The 15950-nt window shown below is 48.1% G+C and overlaps 1 protein-coding gene across 2 annotated transcripts in view; it reads right to left on the reverse strand.

Annotated features, from left to right (window-relative positions):
• Nucleotides 1–15950, reverse strand: part of HTT (huntingtin) — a 115565-nt gene that overhangs the window by 14105 nt on the left and 85510 nt on the right. For both annotated transcript variants that reach the window (XM_087963448.1, XM_087963447.1), the window contains 7 exons: nt 13668–13822; nt 11090–11229; nt 9329–9411; nt 8057–8187; nt 6020–6149; nt 3873–4028; nt 962–1152 (listed from right to left, as the gene is read on the reverse strand). In XM_087963448.1, coding sequence (XP_087819574.1) covers nt 962–1152; nt 3873–4028; nt 6020–6149; nt 8057–8187; nt 9329–9411; nt 11090–11229; nt 13668–13822 — 986 coding nt within the window. The remainder of the gene's footprint in view (nt 1–961; nt 1153–3872; nt 4029–6019; nt 6150–8056; nt 8188–9328; nt 9412–11089; nt 11230–13667; nt 13823–15950) is intronic.

The following is a 15950-nucleotide window of genomic DNA, read 5'->3' on the forward strand; positions in this document are numbered from 1 at the left end:
AAGAAAACTACCAAGCTCGGAGAGCACCAAGGACACCACAGTCCTCCTCCTCTTCCTCCCTGCAAATCCCACTTCCTTCTAGCACTGATGATGTTACCTAGTTGGGTCATGAAACGTCTGCAAAGCTAGCAAGCTCAGAGAGCACCAAGGACCCCACAGTCCTCCTCCTCCTCCTCTCTGCAAACCCCCTTCCCTTCTAGCACTGATGATGTTACCTAGTTGGGTCATGAAACGCCTGCAAAGCTAGCAAGCTCAGAGAGCACCAAGGACCCCATAGTCTTCCTCCTCCTCTCTGCAAACCCCTTCCCTTCTAGCACTGATGATGTTACCTAGTTGGGTCATGAAACGCCTGCAAAGCTAGCAAGCTCAGAGAGCACCAAGGACCCCATAGTCTTCCTCCTCCTCTCTGCAAACCCCTTCCCTTCTAGCACTGATGATGTTACCTAGTTGGGTCATGAAACGCCTGCAAAGCTAGCAAGCTCACAGAGCACCAAGGACCCCACAGTCCTCCTCCTCTTCCTCTCTGCAAACCCCCTTCCCTTCTAGCACTGATGATGTTACCTAGTTGGGTCATGAAAACGCCTGCAAAGCTAGCAAGCTCATAGAGCACCAAGGACCCCATAGTCTTCCTCCTCCTCTCTGCAAACCCCCTTCCCTTCTAGCACTGATGATGTTACCTAGTTGGGTCATGAAACGTCTGGAAGAAAACTAGCAAGCTCAGGGATCACCAAGGATCCTTTGTGTCAAACCTGAGCTACAAATATCCTCCTTCATCAGGAACGAAAGGTTCTCAGGGCTGTTTTAGCATTTCATTAAGACGCCTCTTCCACCACTCCAAAGTAAATAACCATGTTAGGTTTTGATGCGTGGGGTTTTTTTCCCCTCCTCCACAATTCCATTTCCACCCCTCCCCCCGTCGGATGATTCAGTTTAGCGAGGAGCTACTTCTACCAGGACCTACTGGGCTACGCCACGTAGATTGGACAGCAGGTATTCGGTGATGACTGGAATCAGTTGCTTTGCCGTCTCGTCCAGGAGATCGCACTCCAAAATGTACAGGATGCCGTGCAGTGCGCCAATTCGGCTCGGCATGTGCGTGCTGCGGAGCGTCGATTCGAGCAGGCGGCTGACGGGTTCTGCCACAGCTTTATCCTGATGGATGCAAAGAAGACACGGGGGTGTGTGTCAGGTTTGTTGTGGTTCGCCGGCAGCCTGTGCAGACGGCAGCGGAATCTGACAGTGGGGAAGAACGGGGACCAGTCAGGGAGTCTGGAGAAGACTCAGATGAGGGTTCTGCATCCGATGCAGAAATGGGGCCAGGAACATCTGGGAGTGGGGTGCTGCCTCCGGAGCCTCCGGAGTCTGGCAGCAGCGAGGCAGAGGAACAGGGGGAGCCTGTTTCCAGTGTGTGCATATGCAGAGCTGCTAGAAGGCAAGAGCAGCTGAGACAAAAGGGGCGACTCGGGAGTAAGGCTGGGAGGTGATTACCCCTCCCCAAGGTATAAAGGAAATGCAAAGGTAGAGAAACCTTTGCAGGAAGCAAAGTCGTTCATTCTGTTCAGATTAATCCTTGAAGCTCTGTGTGGACTTTGTACTTCGGTTGGGTTTTTTTAATAGTTCATTTGGCACTTTAGTTATTGGCAGCAATCCAAAGGAGAGAAAGGTGGGTGCTTTTCTCGAGGAACTGTTTGGGACTCAATATAGGCTGGGAATGAACATAATTCCCAGCGCTGCAATAAAACAAAGAGTTGTTTTAACTAAGTGTGTGCTTACAGTCTTGGAAGCCTTGGTCAGAACAAGGTTGAATTTAGCAGCTGCGGGGGGAAAAGCTTTGCCCCGCATGGATCTAATACAGGTAGTCCTTGACTTACAACAGTTTACTCAGTGACTGTTCAAAGTTACAACACCACTGAAAAAAAGAGGTTCTGGAGCATTTTTCACCTCTGCAACATCCCTATGGTCACGTGATCCAAATTCGGAGGCTTGGCAACTGGTTCCTATTTATGACGGTCGCAGTGTCCCGGGGTACACGTGATTCCCCCTTTTGCAACCTTCAGACAAGCGCAGTCAATGGGGAAGCCGGTATTTGTGGCCCGCCAGCTGCCAACAGAGCTGGCGGCAGACTCGGATGAGGTTAGGAGCAACCTGGGCCAATCCTGGAGTCTGGGGAAAGGCTCTGATGGATGCTCTGCATCGGAGGCAGAGATAGTGCCAGGGCTGTCTGACATTTCCCAGCTGCCTATGGAGTCAGAGATAAGTGGGGAAGAGGAACATCTGGAGCATGTTCCAGATGTGCGTATGCACAGAGCTGTCAGGAGAGAACAACTAAGGAACAGGGGACAACTTGGAAAGAAGGCACATGCAGACGCTGAATGGCTCCTCCCTGGGGAATAAATAGAAGCAAAAGGGGAGTGGTGGTTGCAGGAGACAATTAGTTCGCTTATTATTATGAGGAGTTGCTTATCCTGGAAGCTCTCGGCCTGGCAACTATCCAGGGACTGATGTGGTCTGTTCTTGCAATTCACCCTCGGAAGGATTATGGCCGGGACTTTTCTGTGTGTGAATGCCTTGAATTCACAGTAACTAAATAAAGAGGGATTTTTTGGGGTCAAGGAGCCTGTTTCTTGGTTCTGCTAAGCCTGGGTCAGAACAAATGGGACAAAGCTCACGTCAGAGATGTCTCGCTTAGCAATGGGAAATTTTGAGCTCAATTGTGGTCCTAAGTTGAAGACTACCTGCATTCTGGCATGCAGTGAATGGTCCTGTTGAGGGAGAACCAACTTCTGCTGCCCACTATCTGTTTTGACCACACCGGGGTCCTCATTCAGGACCCCTGCCTTTCCTGATCAAGGCTGTTCCCCAAAACTCTCAGCCAGGGCTGGGAATATTTCTAGTTTTGCTCTGAAAACCAGAGAAGAAAGGAAGCAGCTCTAATAAGAGTGTTTTTAAATTGTGGCTACCTAGATTTGATATTTATGTAATATGTAGGGTTGAATATGTGTCTGTGTCACATGATTGTCTTTTGCCACATTCATCCTCTTTTAATGACCCCATAATTCCTTGCAGGGTGGAGTCTGGGCAACTGATTTTAAGCTGAGTGTTTACTGGCCGGATGCCCTTCCTGTTGCCAGTGCAGAATTTTGTTCGGCAGATATATTCTCATCATGCTGAGAGAGAAATGTCTGCCTCTACCGAGGATCGAACTCACAGCCTCCTGTCTGTGAGGCGAGAGCTCCACCTCTAGGCCACCGCACCACTGTCTTTTGCCACATTTCGACGAGCAAAGTCAAAGGGGAAGCCAGATTCACTTAACAACTTCACAATTCGCTTAGCAACGGCCGCAATTTTCTTAATTATAGCAGGAAGGGTGGCAAAAAAGGGGCGCCCCTCACTCAACAACGGACGTTTTAGACTCTGTTGTTGGTCGTAAGTCAAGGACTGCCTGTCAGGGTTCTGGCATACTCCAATTAAATAATGAGCCTCGAGCCACACTCCCAAAATTAAAGAGGATTTATTTGAAGCTACCATTCTATGTCCGGCACTAACCTGGGCTTAGCCAACTCTGAGATATGTAATTCATTGTCACCCTTGATCCTGCTTTCCCCCCCCATCCCTCTGGGTGTATCATCCAACAAAAAAGGTCCATAGACAAGAGTCATCAATCATGCTCTCCAATTCGATTTTTTCTCTGCAGAAGCTTCAGTCATCATTTTCTTCAGTCTTTGAAGAAAATATGAATGGAATGTACTTTTGATTCCACACTGCCTCCTGCTCTTTGAAACTCCCCCCCTTCTTTCTGTTGTCAACTATAAAACGTGTATACAAAATGTTTTATGAGTTGACACTGCCCGTGATTATCCAAATATCTTTACCATGCCAAGGACAGCTGCTGCTTTGCATATAGCAGGGACCAAATACTGAAGAAGGATCTCGTCTTCCGATGGATGCACCTTCCGCAGTTCAGTTAAGGTTGTGTACATCATTTCAAACTGATTTCTTTCCGTGAATAAGTCAGAGACAGCTAAAAGCTGCGAAGACATAAGCCGGAAAATGTGTGAACACAAGCAAACTTTTAATATTGTACATCTTACGTATTTGCGTAGAGTTTGGGCAGCATGTTGATATTAATACAATAATAATAATATTTTACTTATGTACTTTAATAAAATCTCCTTTGTAACATTGGACCTTTTTGTATCCCCATGTTTCTAACTTCTGTTTTTATTATCTAACCATTGGCAAAATAAGTCCCATGTCAAGAAATATTCAATTCCTTCCTTTTCCTGAATTGTAAGTCTTAAATCTGTCCATTTCTGCACATTCTAATATTTGTTTAATTAACACTCTCATCTGTCAGGATCTGTTCGCTTTTCCATTGTTGTGCAAATACGAATCTGGCTGCAGTTAGTACAGTGATGACTAACCTTTTTGTTGTCGCATGCCAAAAGTGTGCATGCATACGCGTGCATGTGTGCCTGCACCCATAATGCAACGCATGCGTGACGCCCTGCTCCCCCTGCACATGCGAACCCCCCGCCCACATGCGTGTGCAACCCTCCACGCTCCCACACCCCTTGTGCATGCGTGCGTGACCCCCTGCCCCTGCTCACACATCTCCCGATGCATCCCACCCCCCGCGTATGCGCGGCAGATACCCAACAATCAGCTGGCTGGCGGAGGCGCGCGCGCATGCACAGTGGAATTGAGCTGGGGCGATGGCTCGTGTGATGGCAGAGATGGATCTGCGTGCCACTTCCGGCATGCGTGCCATGGGTTTGCCATCACTAAGTTAGTACATGTAAAATCAAATATATATTCCCTTTACCGTACTTTTGCCCAACAAAAATGTGTAAATACAGGTATTTAATATGGATTTACAACAGTTCATTTAGTGACTGTTCAAAGTTACAACATCACTGGGTGACCGGTGGCCAGTTTTCACACTTAATGAACATTGCTGCATGGGCACAGGATCAACATTCAGATGCTTGGCTATTGACTCGTATTTATGACAACTGCATCCTCTTTTAGTGACCATCTGATAAGTTGATAGGAAAACCAATTTCACTTAATGTAACCATGGGGTTGTTGAATGTGTAAAATGGTCACTGGTCACTTTTTTCACTGCGGCTGTTAACTTGGAACGGTCACGAAAGGATCTGTTGTAAGTCAAGGACTATCTGTCTTAGGGCATTAAGATCAGTGGTGGCAAACCTATGGCATGGTTACCAGAAGTGGCACGCAGAGCCATTACTGTCGGCATGCAAGCCCTCATCCCAAGGGGGTCTACTGCACATGCGCGTGTGCACCGCCCGCCTGACTGATTGTTGGTTATTGGGTGCACATACGCAGGGGGCAGGAGAAACGCACGTGCATGCACAGATGCATGGCGCACTGGGGGGGCTCTCACGCATGCACAGAGATGCGCAGGGAGTAGCGTTCCCATGCACAGACGTGCGGTGCGCACAGGGGACAGTGCGTGCATGTGCAGGGGGTGTGGGGGGGACCCGTGCGCACATTGCCTTCTGGGTGCTGGCACGCGAGCAAGCAATTATCGGCATAGGAGCCCAAAAGGTTAGCCACCACTGGACTAAGATCAGTGGTGGGATTCTACCGGTTTGCAACGGTTCTAACGAACCGGTAGTTCCGGTGAGCAGTTGGCCTCGCCCACTCACCCCTGCACTTTCCTGTCCTACATTTCCCTGTTTTTTTTACATTTAAAATGGTTTTGAACACCGTGCGTGCATGAAAAGTGCACATTAGGCGCATGCGCGCACAAAGCGCGCGCTCACCGAACCGACTGTTAAACCAGTTGCATCCCACCACGGACTTAAGATGTGAGATGCTCAGATTTGGAGAGATTTATAAACCAGGTACATAAAGAAAAAAAGCTTAAAATATGCAGAAACACGGCGATGATTAATTGTATCAACGAAAATATTTCTTTGCTGCTGAGCTCATCTGTACTGTCAACAATTCAAAGCATGATTTATGAGAAGGAAAACACCGGAAAGCTTACAGATCGGACCACTTCGCTGATCAGGGTAACTGGTGTCTTCTTGTTTGGGCTGGACGGCAGAATCCATTGACTGTATAATTCCAGCAGGAACTGAGAACACGAATGAATGTCTACCCCAGCACGATGCTTCCTACAAGCCAAGAGAAGTTAGTAAGTCAACAGAAATCCACAGTTAAATATTAGACCTCCAAGGGTGGCAAATATCTGTAATTCGGATATAGGGTGGGGGTTAGGGATACGTTCTCCAAGCTTGTGGGTTGGTTTCTTAACATTCCTACAAGTCAAGAGAAGTTAATACACCCACAAAAATTCCACTGTAAATATTATGGTGCAAATAGCCTGTGTCCCTGAAAATATGACCTACCTGGAAAGTAAGTCCTAGACTGATTTTTTTTACATGTGTGCCAAATATAAGCCCTACTTCCAAAATAAGCCCTAATTAAGATCCCGCCCACTCCAGAGTGCATGGGTAAAAATTAAGCTACGGTGGGGATGGAGGGGCTGCTGTAGCTGCCCTACTACTTACCTTTGGACAGTTTTAGCCAGGCCTTGAACACCCCGACACCTGCCTGGCCGGCCCATTTCTTCTGCAGCTGGCCAAGGCTTCCCTAAAGGCCTCTGGAGCTGATAACAAAGCTCTGGAAGGATCCTGAGCTCTCTTATTGGCTGCAGAGGCCTTCAGGAAAGCTTTGCCAGTCACAAAAAAAGAAGTTCCCGAAAGCCTCTGACAGCAAAAAGAGACCAGGGGGCAACGCACAGAAGTGACGTTAGTCAGTGGATGACATCCCCCGAAAATAAGACCTGGTGCCTTTTTAACCCCCACTGGCAGTTAAAAGGAAGAAGCAGCTGCAAGCTCACATTACTTCAAGAAGCACAAAGCCGAAGACACAAGCCTGAAGATGACGAATGAGATTTCGTCGAAATGTTGCCAAAATACTTCCAATTTTACGATGGAGAAAACCCGACTAACCAAAGATCCACATACAAATACCCGTGAAAACCTCAGAAAACACACACACACACACACACACACACACACACACATATATATATATATGAATGACAGGGTTGTATTTTTGTGGAAGCATGGTATCTGTAACTTGGGTGTAGGATGAGGGTGCAGTTCGTTCTCCGAGTTTGTGGGTGGGATTCCGAACGTTTTGTTATCAGGCGCAGGAATTCTGGGATGTCCACAGGTCACCAAAAGGGCCATAATTCCCCCACGCTTCTGCTCATTGGGGTCCCAGAAATGAGCCGCAATGGAGCCCCTCTCTACTCTTCTGTCACTGTTACAAGCTCATTTTGGGATCTTTTTTTTTTTTTTCCCCTTGCAGTTTGGGACGGTAGGAAGTGGCTTTAGCTCACTTCCTTATTCCTGAAAGAGATCACAGCTGGTCACCCCTGGTCACATACAAGCCAGCTTCACTTGTAACAGAATACCAGAGCTGGAAAGGACCTTGGAAGCCTTCTAGTCTTAACCCCCTGATCAAGCAGGGAACCCTATACCTGTGACGGCGAACCTATGGCACGTGAGCCACAGGAGGCATGCAGAGCTATTTGTGTGGGCACCGCGAGCCCCAGCCAAACTTACTTGCACTGCACATGCGCGTGCCTCCCAGGTGATTTTCGGTCCGTTTGAGGCCCTTTTCGCCCTCCCGAAGGCTCGAGGGAAGCCTCGGCAGGATGAAAAATGGGCCTTCCGGAAATACCGGAAGTGCCGAAACAGGCCCGTATTTCAGCCTCCCGAGGGTGCAGAGGCTTTCCTTGAGCCTCCGGGAGGGCAAAAACAGCCTTAAATGGGCTGAAAATCAGCTGGGAGGCACACACATCCACAGTGCAGATAAGAGGGCGGTGGTGGTGGTATTGTGCGCGCATGCGGCGGGGCGCATTGCATTGTGGGTGCCGGCACGTGAACTTGCTTTCAGCACACCACAACAAAAAGGTTCGTCATCACTGCCCTATGCTATTCCCAACAAACATATTCATTCATCTTCCATTCAGAGAGAATTTTTTTTTTTTTTAAAAAAAAAGACACACCTGGAATTGACGGGTGAGGAGGGAGGAGAAGTAAGAGCAGGCATGTCGCTCTCATCATCTTCATCTTCGCCCCATTCTTCTTCCCGCAAAGGGGTAATGCTATTTCCCAACCACACAGAATGGATGGAGACCTGCGGGCCAAAAAAATAACAATAGAGAAAAAATAAAGATTGAAAACAATTCTTGAGCCCCTTAAAGGCCCACCTCAACGTAACAAAACATCACCCAGTGAATTAAGGCATAAATCAAGCTGTGAAGACGCCAAAAGGCCGTTACGAGTAGTTCTTGACGTACAACCAAAACCGAGGCTCAACATTTTGGTGGGCGCAATGGTTAAAAATCGATTTCACAACCTTTCTTGCCACCGCTGTTAAGCGAGTTGCTGAAGTTGTTGGAAGGTCGCAAACAGGGATTTGCATGACCCTGGGACGTTGCGACCGTCATTAAGTAGGAGTCAGTGGCCAAACGGCCGAGTATAAATCACATGATCACGGGGGAATGCTGCAATGGTCATAAAGGTGAAAAATGGTCAGGGATCCCCTTTTGCTCAGTGCCGTTGTAACTTTGAATGGTCCCTAAACGAATGGCTGTACGTCAATGACTGTCTTGCAGTTCACCGGCAGCCGGTGCAGACGGCAGTGGAATCGGACAGTGAGGAAGAAAGGGGGCCAGTCAGGGAGTCTGGAGAGGACCCGGACGAAGGTCCTGCATCCAATGCAGAGATGAGGCCAGGACCATCTGGGAGTGGTCTCCAGAGTCTGGCAGCAGCGAGGCAGAGGAACAAAGGGAGCCTGTTCTCAGTGTATGCGCAGAGCTGCCAGAAGGCAAGAGCAGCTGAAACAAAGGGGCAACTGGGGAGTAAGGCTGGGAAGTGATTGCCCCTCCCATCAGGGATAAAAGTGAAACCTAAATGACGAAAGCTTTGCAGGAAGCAAAGTAGTTCAATCAGTTCTGAACCATCCTTAAGTTCTGTGTACTTGGGTTTTTCTTGCACTTCGGTTGGTTTCTTTTATAGTTAATTGGATACTTCTGTTTCTGGCAGCACTCCACAGAAGTGAAAGGTGTGTGCTTATCTCGGGGGAACCGTTTAAGATTAGTTCTGGCTGGGAATGAAAGCAATTCCCAGCGTTGCAATAAAATAGGTATTGCTTTTAAAACAACTTTGTGATGAATTACAGTTGACGAAGCCTGGTTCAGAACAGACCGCCTGGGTTTTAGGGATCCAAAAATGGCTTGTTTTTCTTTTTTCTTTTCTTAGGCATTTGAACCAACCTGTCCTAGTTTGTATCGCATATTCCCCATTTCACGCTCTGTATTGATCTGCAGCAGCAGCTTCTCGTGGCTGATGAGGGCACCTGAAATTAAAAAAAGGAAACGTAATTAGGAGGGCCAGAGTTTCAATTTATTTATCTGTTAGACCGGGGGTTGCCAACCTTTTGGACCTCAGGGACCACCAAACTCATAATTTCAAATCCCGCGGGCCACTAATATGAATTTTGACTTGACGGTGGCTTGCGGATGTTGGTTGGGAAAGTCGGTCCCCTATTCCAGAGCTGCAGTAGTCACAGGACTGGCCCTTTGGTCATCCCGGAGTAGCTGCTCCTCCACCCGGATGCACCGACCTGCCATGGACTAGAGAAGCTGCTCCAGGATGACTAAAGGGTCAGTCCTGTGGCGACTGCAGCTCTGGAATATGGGGCCGACTTTCCCACCAATGTCAGCAAGCCACACCCGAGGTGGATTTCCCTCCCCTGCCGTTGGTCTTACCTTCCAGTTCCAGCTCGCGTTGCTCTACTCAAGGTAAGGTTTGCGCTCGGCTGAAGGGTGGGGGCCAGTGGGTGGGCGGGCCATGTGGGCGGTGCAGCCTTGTGTTCCCGCGCAGCCTGAATTAATTGCTTTTTGGCGGTGCTTTGTGTGGGACATTTCTCTGTGGACCACCAAAATTTTCTCGCGGACCACCAGTGGTCTCCAGCCCACCGGTTGGCGACTAACGTGTTAGGCTGATAAAGGAGCCAAAGGGAGGTGAAACCCCACAAATCGCCAGACCCTGATCTGGAGATGGGGTGTCATGCCCCCGGCAGAGCCTGAATCTGTGGGGGAGGGGGAGATGAGCAAGAACTGAGTGGGAGATGGAGGGGGCGGCTTCATTGGAATGTGGGGAGGAGCAGGCTGAGTCAGGCCAGAGCCTTTCAGGATTGGGACCGGCTTGTAAGCAGGGAGGAAGGGGGGCAGGATGACCGAGAGAGGCTAAGCAGGGAACATGAGAGACAGAGCTCAGGCGATGAGCAAGGACAGCCCCCTCCTGATCCCTGAGCATGGAGAGTGGAGCGAAGGCGAGAACAGCGCAGACTGATCCGGCTACTCGGGAGGAGAACCCCCAGCCCCTCTTCACAAGGCACACCTGGGAACGGAGACTTAAGGAGAACGCTGTGAGGAGGGGCATTTGTCGGGAACAAACGCTGAATTCACGGAGTGCCGAGTGCTGACGTTTGAACTTTCCTGGATTCCTTGCCTTTTTTTTCTGGATTTCTGGATTACTTGCCTTGCTCCTTTGATTCCTGGACTCCTCAACTTGCCCTGATGGATTTATTGCTGTGCAGTGTACGCAGCAGCGCTGGGCTGGGCTACTTGCAGCCAGAGACTGCTGGAGCTGTGGTGTATGTGTGTGTGACCACTTTGCTCTGGGACTTGCCAGAAACATGGGAGCGTTTGGGGAAATTTGGAGCTGCCTGGGTTGACTCTGCGCTGTGCCCTGCGTCATCACGCAGGGATTCAGTGAACAACTGTGGCAAGAACTCACTTAACAAATGTCTCACTTAACCACAGAAAATTTGTGGCTCAATTGTGGCCACAAGTCAAGTAAATTGTCCCTGGTTAAAAATGCAGGATCAGCTGTAAGCGTTTTAACGTTGAGCAATATTTGATTTCTCTTCCTGAATCCAAGCGCGCATAGCGTGGGGCATCTCTCTGTGTGCTTGTGCATGTGGTGCATTGATCGTTGAGATACTGACAAATATGTAAATCACCGTTTACCTGTAGTAGAGGGGGCCAGGGAGGGAACAGGGTCCCACACCTGGTATAAGTGATGGCAAGCAACGTTGTCTCTCTTAGAGGCCATTTCTTGGATCTCTTGCTCGACAATTCCTCGGATAATGTTCAATTTTCTCCCAAACCTGATGTTCAGCAGAAAAAATGCATTGTTTTGAATCTTCTATATATATATATAAAATATAAAAGCAAAACACCCCTCACAAATCATCACAAAATCTTGAGAACCATAAAGCCTACAAACTTGAAATTTGGCACGTAGGTTCCTCTTGGCTTCTAGGTGCTTACTAAGAAAGGGTTTTTCAAAAGGACCATCAGAGCATTTAGAGTATTTCCTATATTGTTATTATTATTAACACGCTCTGATGCTAGGGAGTTCTACTCCCCCTCCCCACCTGAAAAGAAATCTCTTCCAAATGCAAAACACAAGCAGAGGAGTTTCAGTTTCAGTTTCAGACCAACACCAAGCAGCTTTTGTACAGAACAGTTGACCTAAGCCACGCCCAGACTCCTTGCTGTCTCCTCCTTGCTCACACAGCAAATACTCTTTCAGTTTCCAAACAGCCCTCCACTCTCTCACACTGACAGGACGCTAGCCAGATGAATACCGATGGGTGCTGGTAGGCAGAGGCAGAATTTCCCCCCCCTTATTTTCCTCCCCAAAATCTAAGCCCGACCACATAGTTTCGTAGCAAAGCACGGGTATCCAGCTAGTAATAATATACAGAGAGAAATCATCAATTCAGTGAGGCGTTTTAAAACACATGTTCTTTTTTTCCCCTTTTTTTCTTGAAAGTACGTGACATTTATAACTGAAATGGGCTACGGGGAAGTCCTCGACTTACGACCATTCGTAGTGGCCGTTCAAAGTTGCAACTTTGGACGTTAAGATTTAAACCATAACAGTTCTTCCAGCCTTGGGGAGTCCTCTGTGATGACATCGTGCCCCCACCACCACCACCCAGGGTTCTGTGTACTGCAGGTGGAGGGACGCTGTCTTAAACCAAAGATAAATGGAACGACGCAGAGTCGAATGAAGAGAGAGCAAGAGAGGGAGAAAATAAAGGAAAGAAACTGCTTTTTAACCCTTCTCAAGCACTTGTTGGGATTAGAAAGGATTCATCCATGGTTGAGCTCCCTCTGCTTAAGTCGCCATGATGTAAAAAAAGATGTTGAGACTCTGCAAAGAGTGCAGAGAAGAGCAACCAAGAGGATTAAGGGGCTGGAGGCTAAAAGATACGAAGAACTGTCGCTGGAATTGGGTATGTCTAATTTCATGAAAGGAAGGTCCAGTGATCCAATATCTAAGGGGCTGCCCCAAAGAAGACGGGATCAACCTATTCTCCAAAGCACCAGAAGGCAGGACAAGAAACAATGGATGGAAATGAATCAAGGAGAGAAGCAACTTGGAATGAAGGAGAAGCTTCCAACAGTCAAGACAATCAACCAGTGGAACAGAAGTTGCCCTCAGACGTTGTGGGTGCTTCATCACTGGAGGTTTTTAAGAAGAGACTGGACAACCACTTGTCTGGAATGGTATAGGGTCTCCTGCTTGAGCAGGGGGCTGGACTAGAAGACCTCCAAGGTCCCTTCCAACAGTTCTGTTCTCTCTTCTCTTCATTATTCTCTTCTCTTCCTCTTTCCTATTCTACTCTACTCTAAACTTCATTCTATTCTATTCTATTTTCTCTTCTACTCTCTTTCCTCTGCTCTCCTCTCTATTCTCCTCTCCTCTCTTCCCTATTCTATTCTATCCTCTCTTCTCTTCCCTCTTCTATTCTATCCTCTCTTCTCTTCTATATTTTAATCTATCTTCTCTTCTCTTCTTCTCTCCTCTCCATTCCATTCCATTTTCTCTCTATTCTCTTCTCTCCTCTTCCCTATTCTCTCCTCTCTTCTCTTCTCTCTTCTATTCTATCCTCTCCTCTCTTCTATATTTTAATCTATCTTCTCTTCTCTTCTTCTCTCCTCTCCATTCCATTCCATTTTCTCTCTATTCTCTTCTCTCCTCTTCCCTATTCTCTCCTCTCTTCTCTTCTCTCTTCTATTCTATCTCTCTTCTCTTCTATATTTTAATCTATCTTCTCTTCTTTCTCTCCTCTCCATTCCATTCCATTTTCTCTCCTCTCCTCTCTACTCTATTCTATCCTCTCTTCTATCCTCTCCTCTCTATTCTATTCTATTCTATTCTATTCTATTCTATTCTACTCTACTCTACTCTATTCTATTCTCTCTTCTCTTCTCTCCCCTCTTCTCTCTTCTCTTCTCTTCTCTTCTCTTCTCTCCTCTCCATTCCATTTTCTCTCCTCTCCTCTCTCCTCTATTCTATCCTCTATCCTCTTCTCTCCATTCCAATCTATCCTCTTCTCTTCTCTTCTGCCACCAGGATGTCTGTGACTGACTCAGGGTTTTTTTCCTGGAGGTTTTCTCTTGTTTCTGGTTTTTGATACTTCCCTGAAACCTCCAGAAGGCTTGCAAATTATGCTCCTATCACAGAGCCAAGGAGTTTACAAGCTGTGTTCCCCTAACCAAGGCGTAATGAGGGAGAAAGGAAGCGAAATACCTGGTGTCAAGAGCTTTCAAGGTTTTGTTTCGAGGCTGCTGCTCCAAACAGCTCACGGCTGGATTGCCGGCCAGCGGGATGGTCATTGCGCTCAGCACCAAGGAGGTGATTGCCTGAACAGCCAGAACGTTGATCTGAGTTCTTTCCATGTCTTCCTGGAAACAAAGAAAAGGACACAGGTGTCAGTCTAAATGTAGGTGGGAGGGTGGGAAATGGGGAGTGAGGGGGAAAAGAATCAGATGTTTAGACCTATCTAGAAAAATGGATTTCTACAAAGAGAGAGAGAGAGAGAGAGGGAGAGACAGAGAGAGAGGGAGAGAGGGAGAGAGAGAGACACAGACAGACACAGAGACAGACAGAGAGATAGAGACACAGAGAGAGACAGACAGAGAGAAACAGAGAGGGAGGAAAGAGACAGAGAGGGAGAGGGAGAGAGACAGAGACACAGAGAGAGACAGATAGAGACACAGAGAGAGAGACAGACAGAGAGACAGACAGGGAGGGAAAGAGACAGAGAGGAGAGGGGAGGGACACAAGAGACAGAGAGAGAGAGAGAGACAGAGAGAAACAGAGAGGAAGGAAAGAGACAGAGAGAGGGAGAGAGACAGAGACACAGAGAGACAGAGAGAGAGAGACAGACAGAGAGAAACAGAGAGGGAGGGAAAGAGACAGAGAGGGAGAGGGAGAGAGACAGAGGACACAGAGAGAGACAGATAGAGACACAGAGAGAGAGAGACAGACAGAGAGAAACAGAGAGGGAGGGAAAGAGACAGAGAGGGAGAGGGAGAGAGACAGAGACACAGAGAGAGACAGATAGAGACACAGAGAGAGAGAGACAGACAGAGAGAAACAGAGAGGGAGGGACAGACAGAGAGGGAGAGACAGGAGAGAGACAGAGACACAGAGAGAGAGAGACAGAGAGACAGAGAGGAGGAAAGAGACAGGGAGAGAGAGAGACAGAGACAGAGAGAGAGAGAGACACAGAAGACAGAGGAGAAAAGAGAGAGGGAGGGAGAGACAGAGAGAGGGAGAGAGACAGAGACACAGAGAGAGACAGATAGAGACACAGAGAGAGAGACAGACAGAGAGAAACAGAGAGGGAGGGAAAGAGACAGAGAGGGAGAGGGAGAGAGACAGAGACACAGAGAGAGACAGATAGAGACACAGAGAGAGAGACAGACAGAGAGAAACAGAGAGGGAGGGAAAGAGACAGAGAGGGAGAGGGAGAGAGACAGAGACACAGAGAGAGACAGATAGAGACACAGAGAGAGAGACAGACAGAGAGAAACAGAGAGGGAGGGAAAGAGACAGAGAGGGAGAGGGAGAGAGACAGAGACACAGAGAGAGACAGATAGAGACACAGAGAGAGAGACAACAGAGAGAAACAGAGAGGGAGGGAAAGAGACAGAGAGGGAGAGAGAGAGACAGAGACACAGAGAGAGCAGATAGAGACACAGAGAGAGAGACAGACAGAGAGAAACAGAGAGGGAGGGAAAGAGAGAGAGGAGAGGGAGAGACAGACACAGAGAGAGACAGATAGAGACACAGAGAGAGAGAGAGACAGAGAGAAACAGAGAGAAGAAAGAGACAGAGAGAGAGGGAGGAGAGCAAGAGAACAGAGAGAGACAGATAGACACAGAGAGAGACAGACAGAGAGAAACAGAGAGAAGGGAAAGAGACAGAGAGAGGAGAGAGACAGAGACACAGAGAGAGACAGATAGAGACACAGAGAGAGAGAGACAGACAGAGAGAAACAGAGAGGGAGGGAAAGAGACAGAGAGGGAGAGGGAGAGAGACAGACACAGAGAGAGACAGATAGAGACACAGAGAGAGAGAGACAGACAGAGAGAACAGAGAGGGAGGGAAAGAGACAGAGAGGGAGAGGGAGAGAGACAGAGACACAGAGAGAGACAGATAGAGACACAGAGAGAGAGACAGACAGAGAGAAACAGAGAGGGAGGGAAAGAGACAGAGAGGGAGAGGGAGAGAGACAGAGACACAGAGACAGACAGAGAGATAGAGAGACAGAGAGAGAGACAGACAGAGAGAGAAAAGACAGAGAGGAAGGAAAGAGACAGAGAGGGAGAGGGAGAGAGACAGAGACACAGAGAGAGACAGATAGAGACACAGAGAGAGAGACAGACAGAGAGAAACAGAGAGGGAGGGAAAGAGACAGAGAGGGAGAGGGAGAGAGACAGAGACACAGAGAGAGACAGATAGAGACACAGAGAGAGAGAGACAGACAGAGAGAAACAGAGAGGGAGGGAAAGAGACAGAGAGGGA

This window comes from Notechis scutatus, chromosome 4, assembly GCF_049901735.1.
Source record: "Notechis scutatus isolate UNSWTSFEM ecotype Mainland chromosome 4, rNotScu1.2, whole genome shotgun sequence".
Lineage (NCBI taxonomy): Eukaryota > Metazoa > Chordata > Lepidosauria > Squamata > Elapidae > Notechis > Notechis scutatus.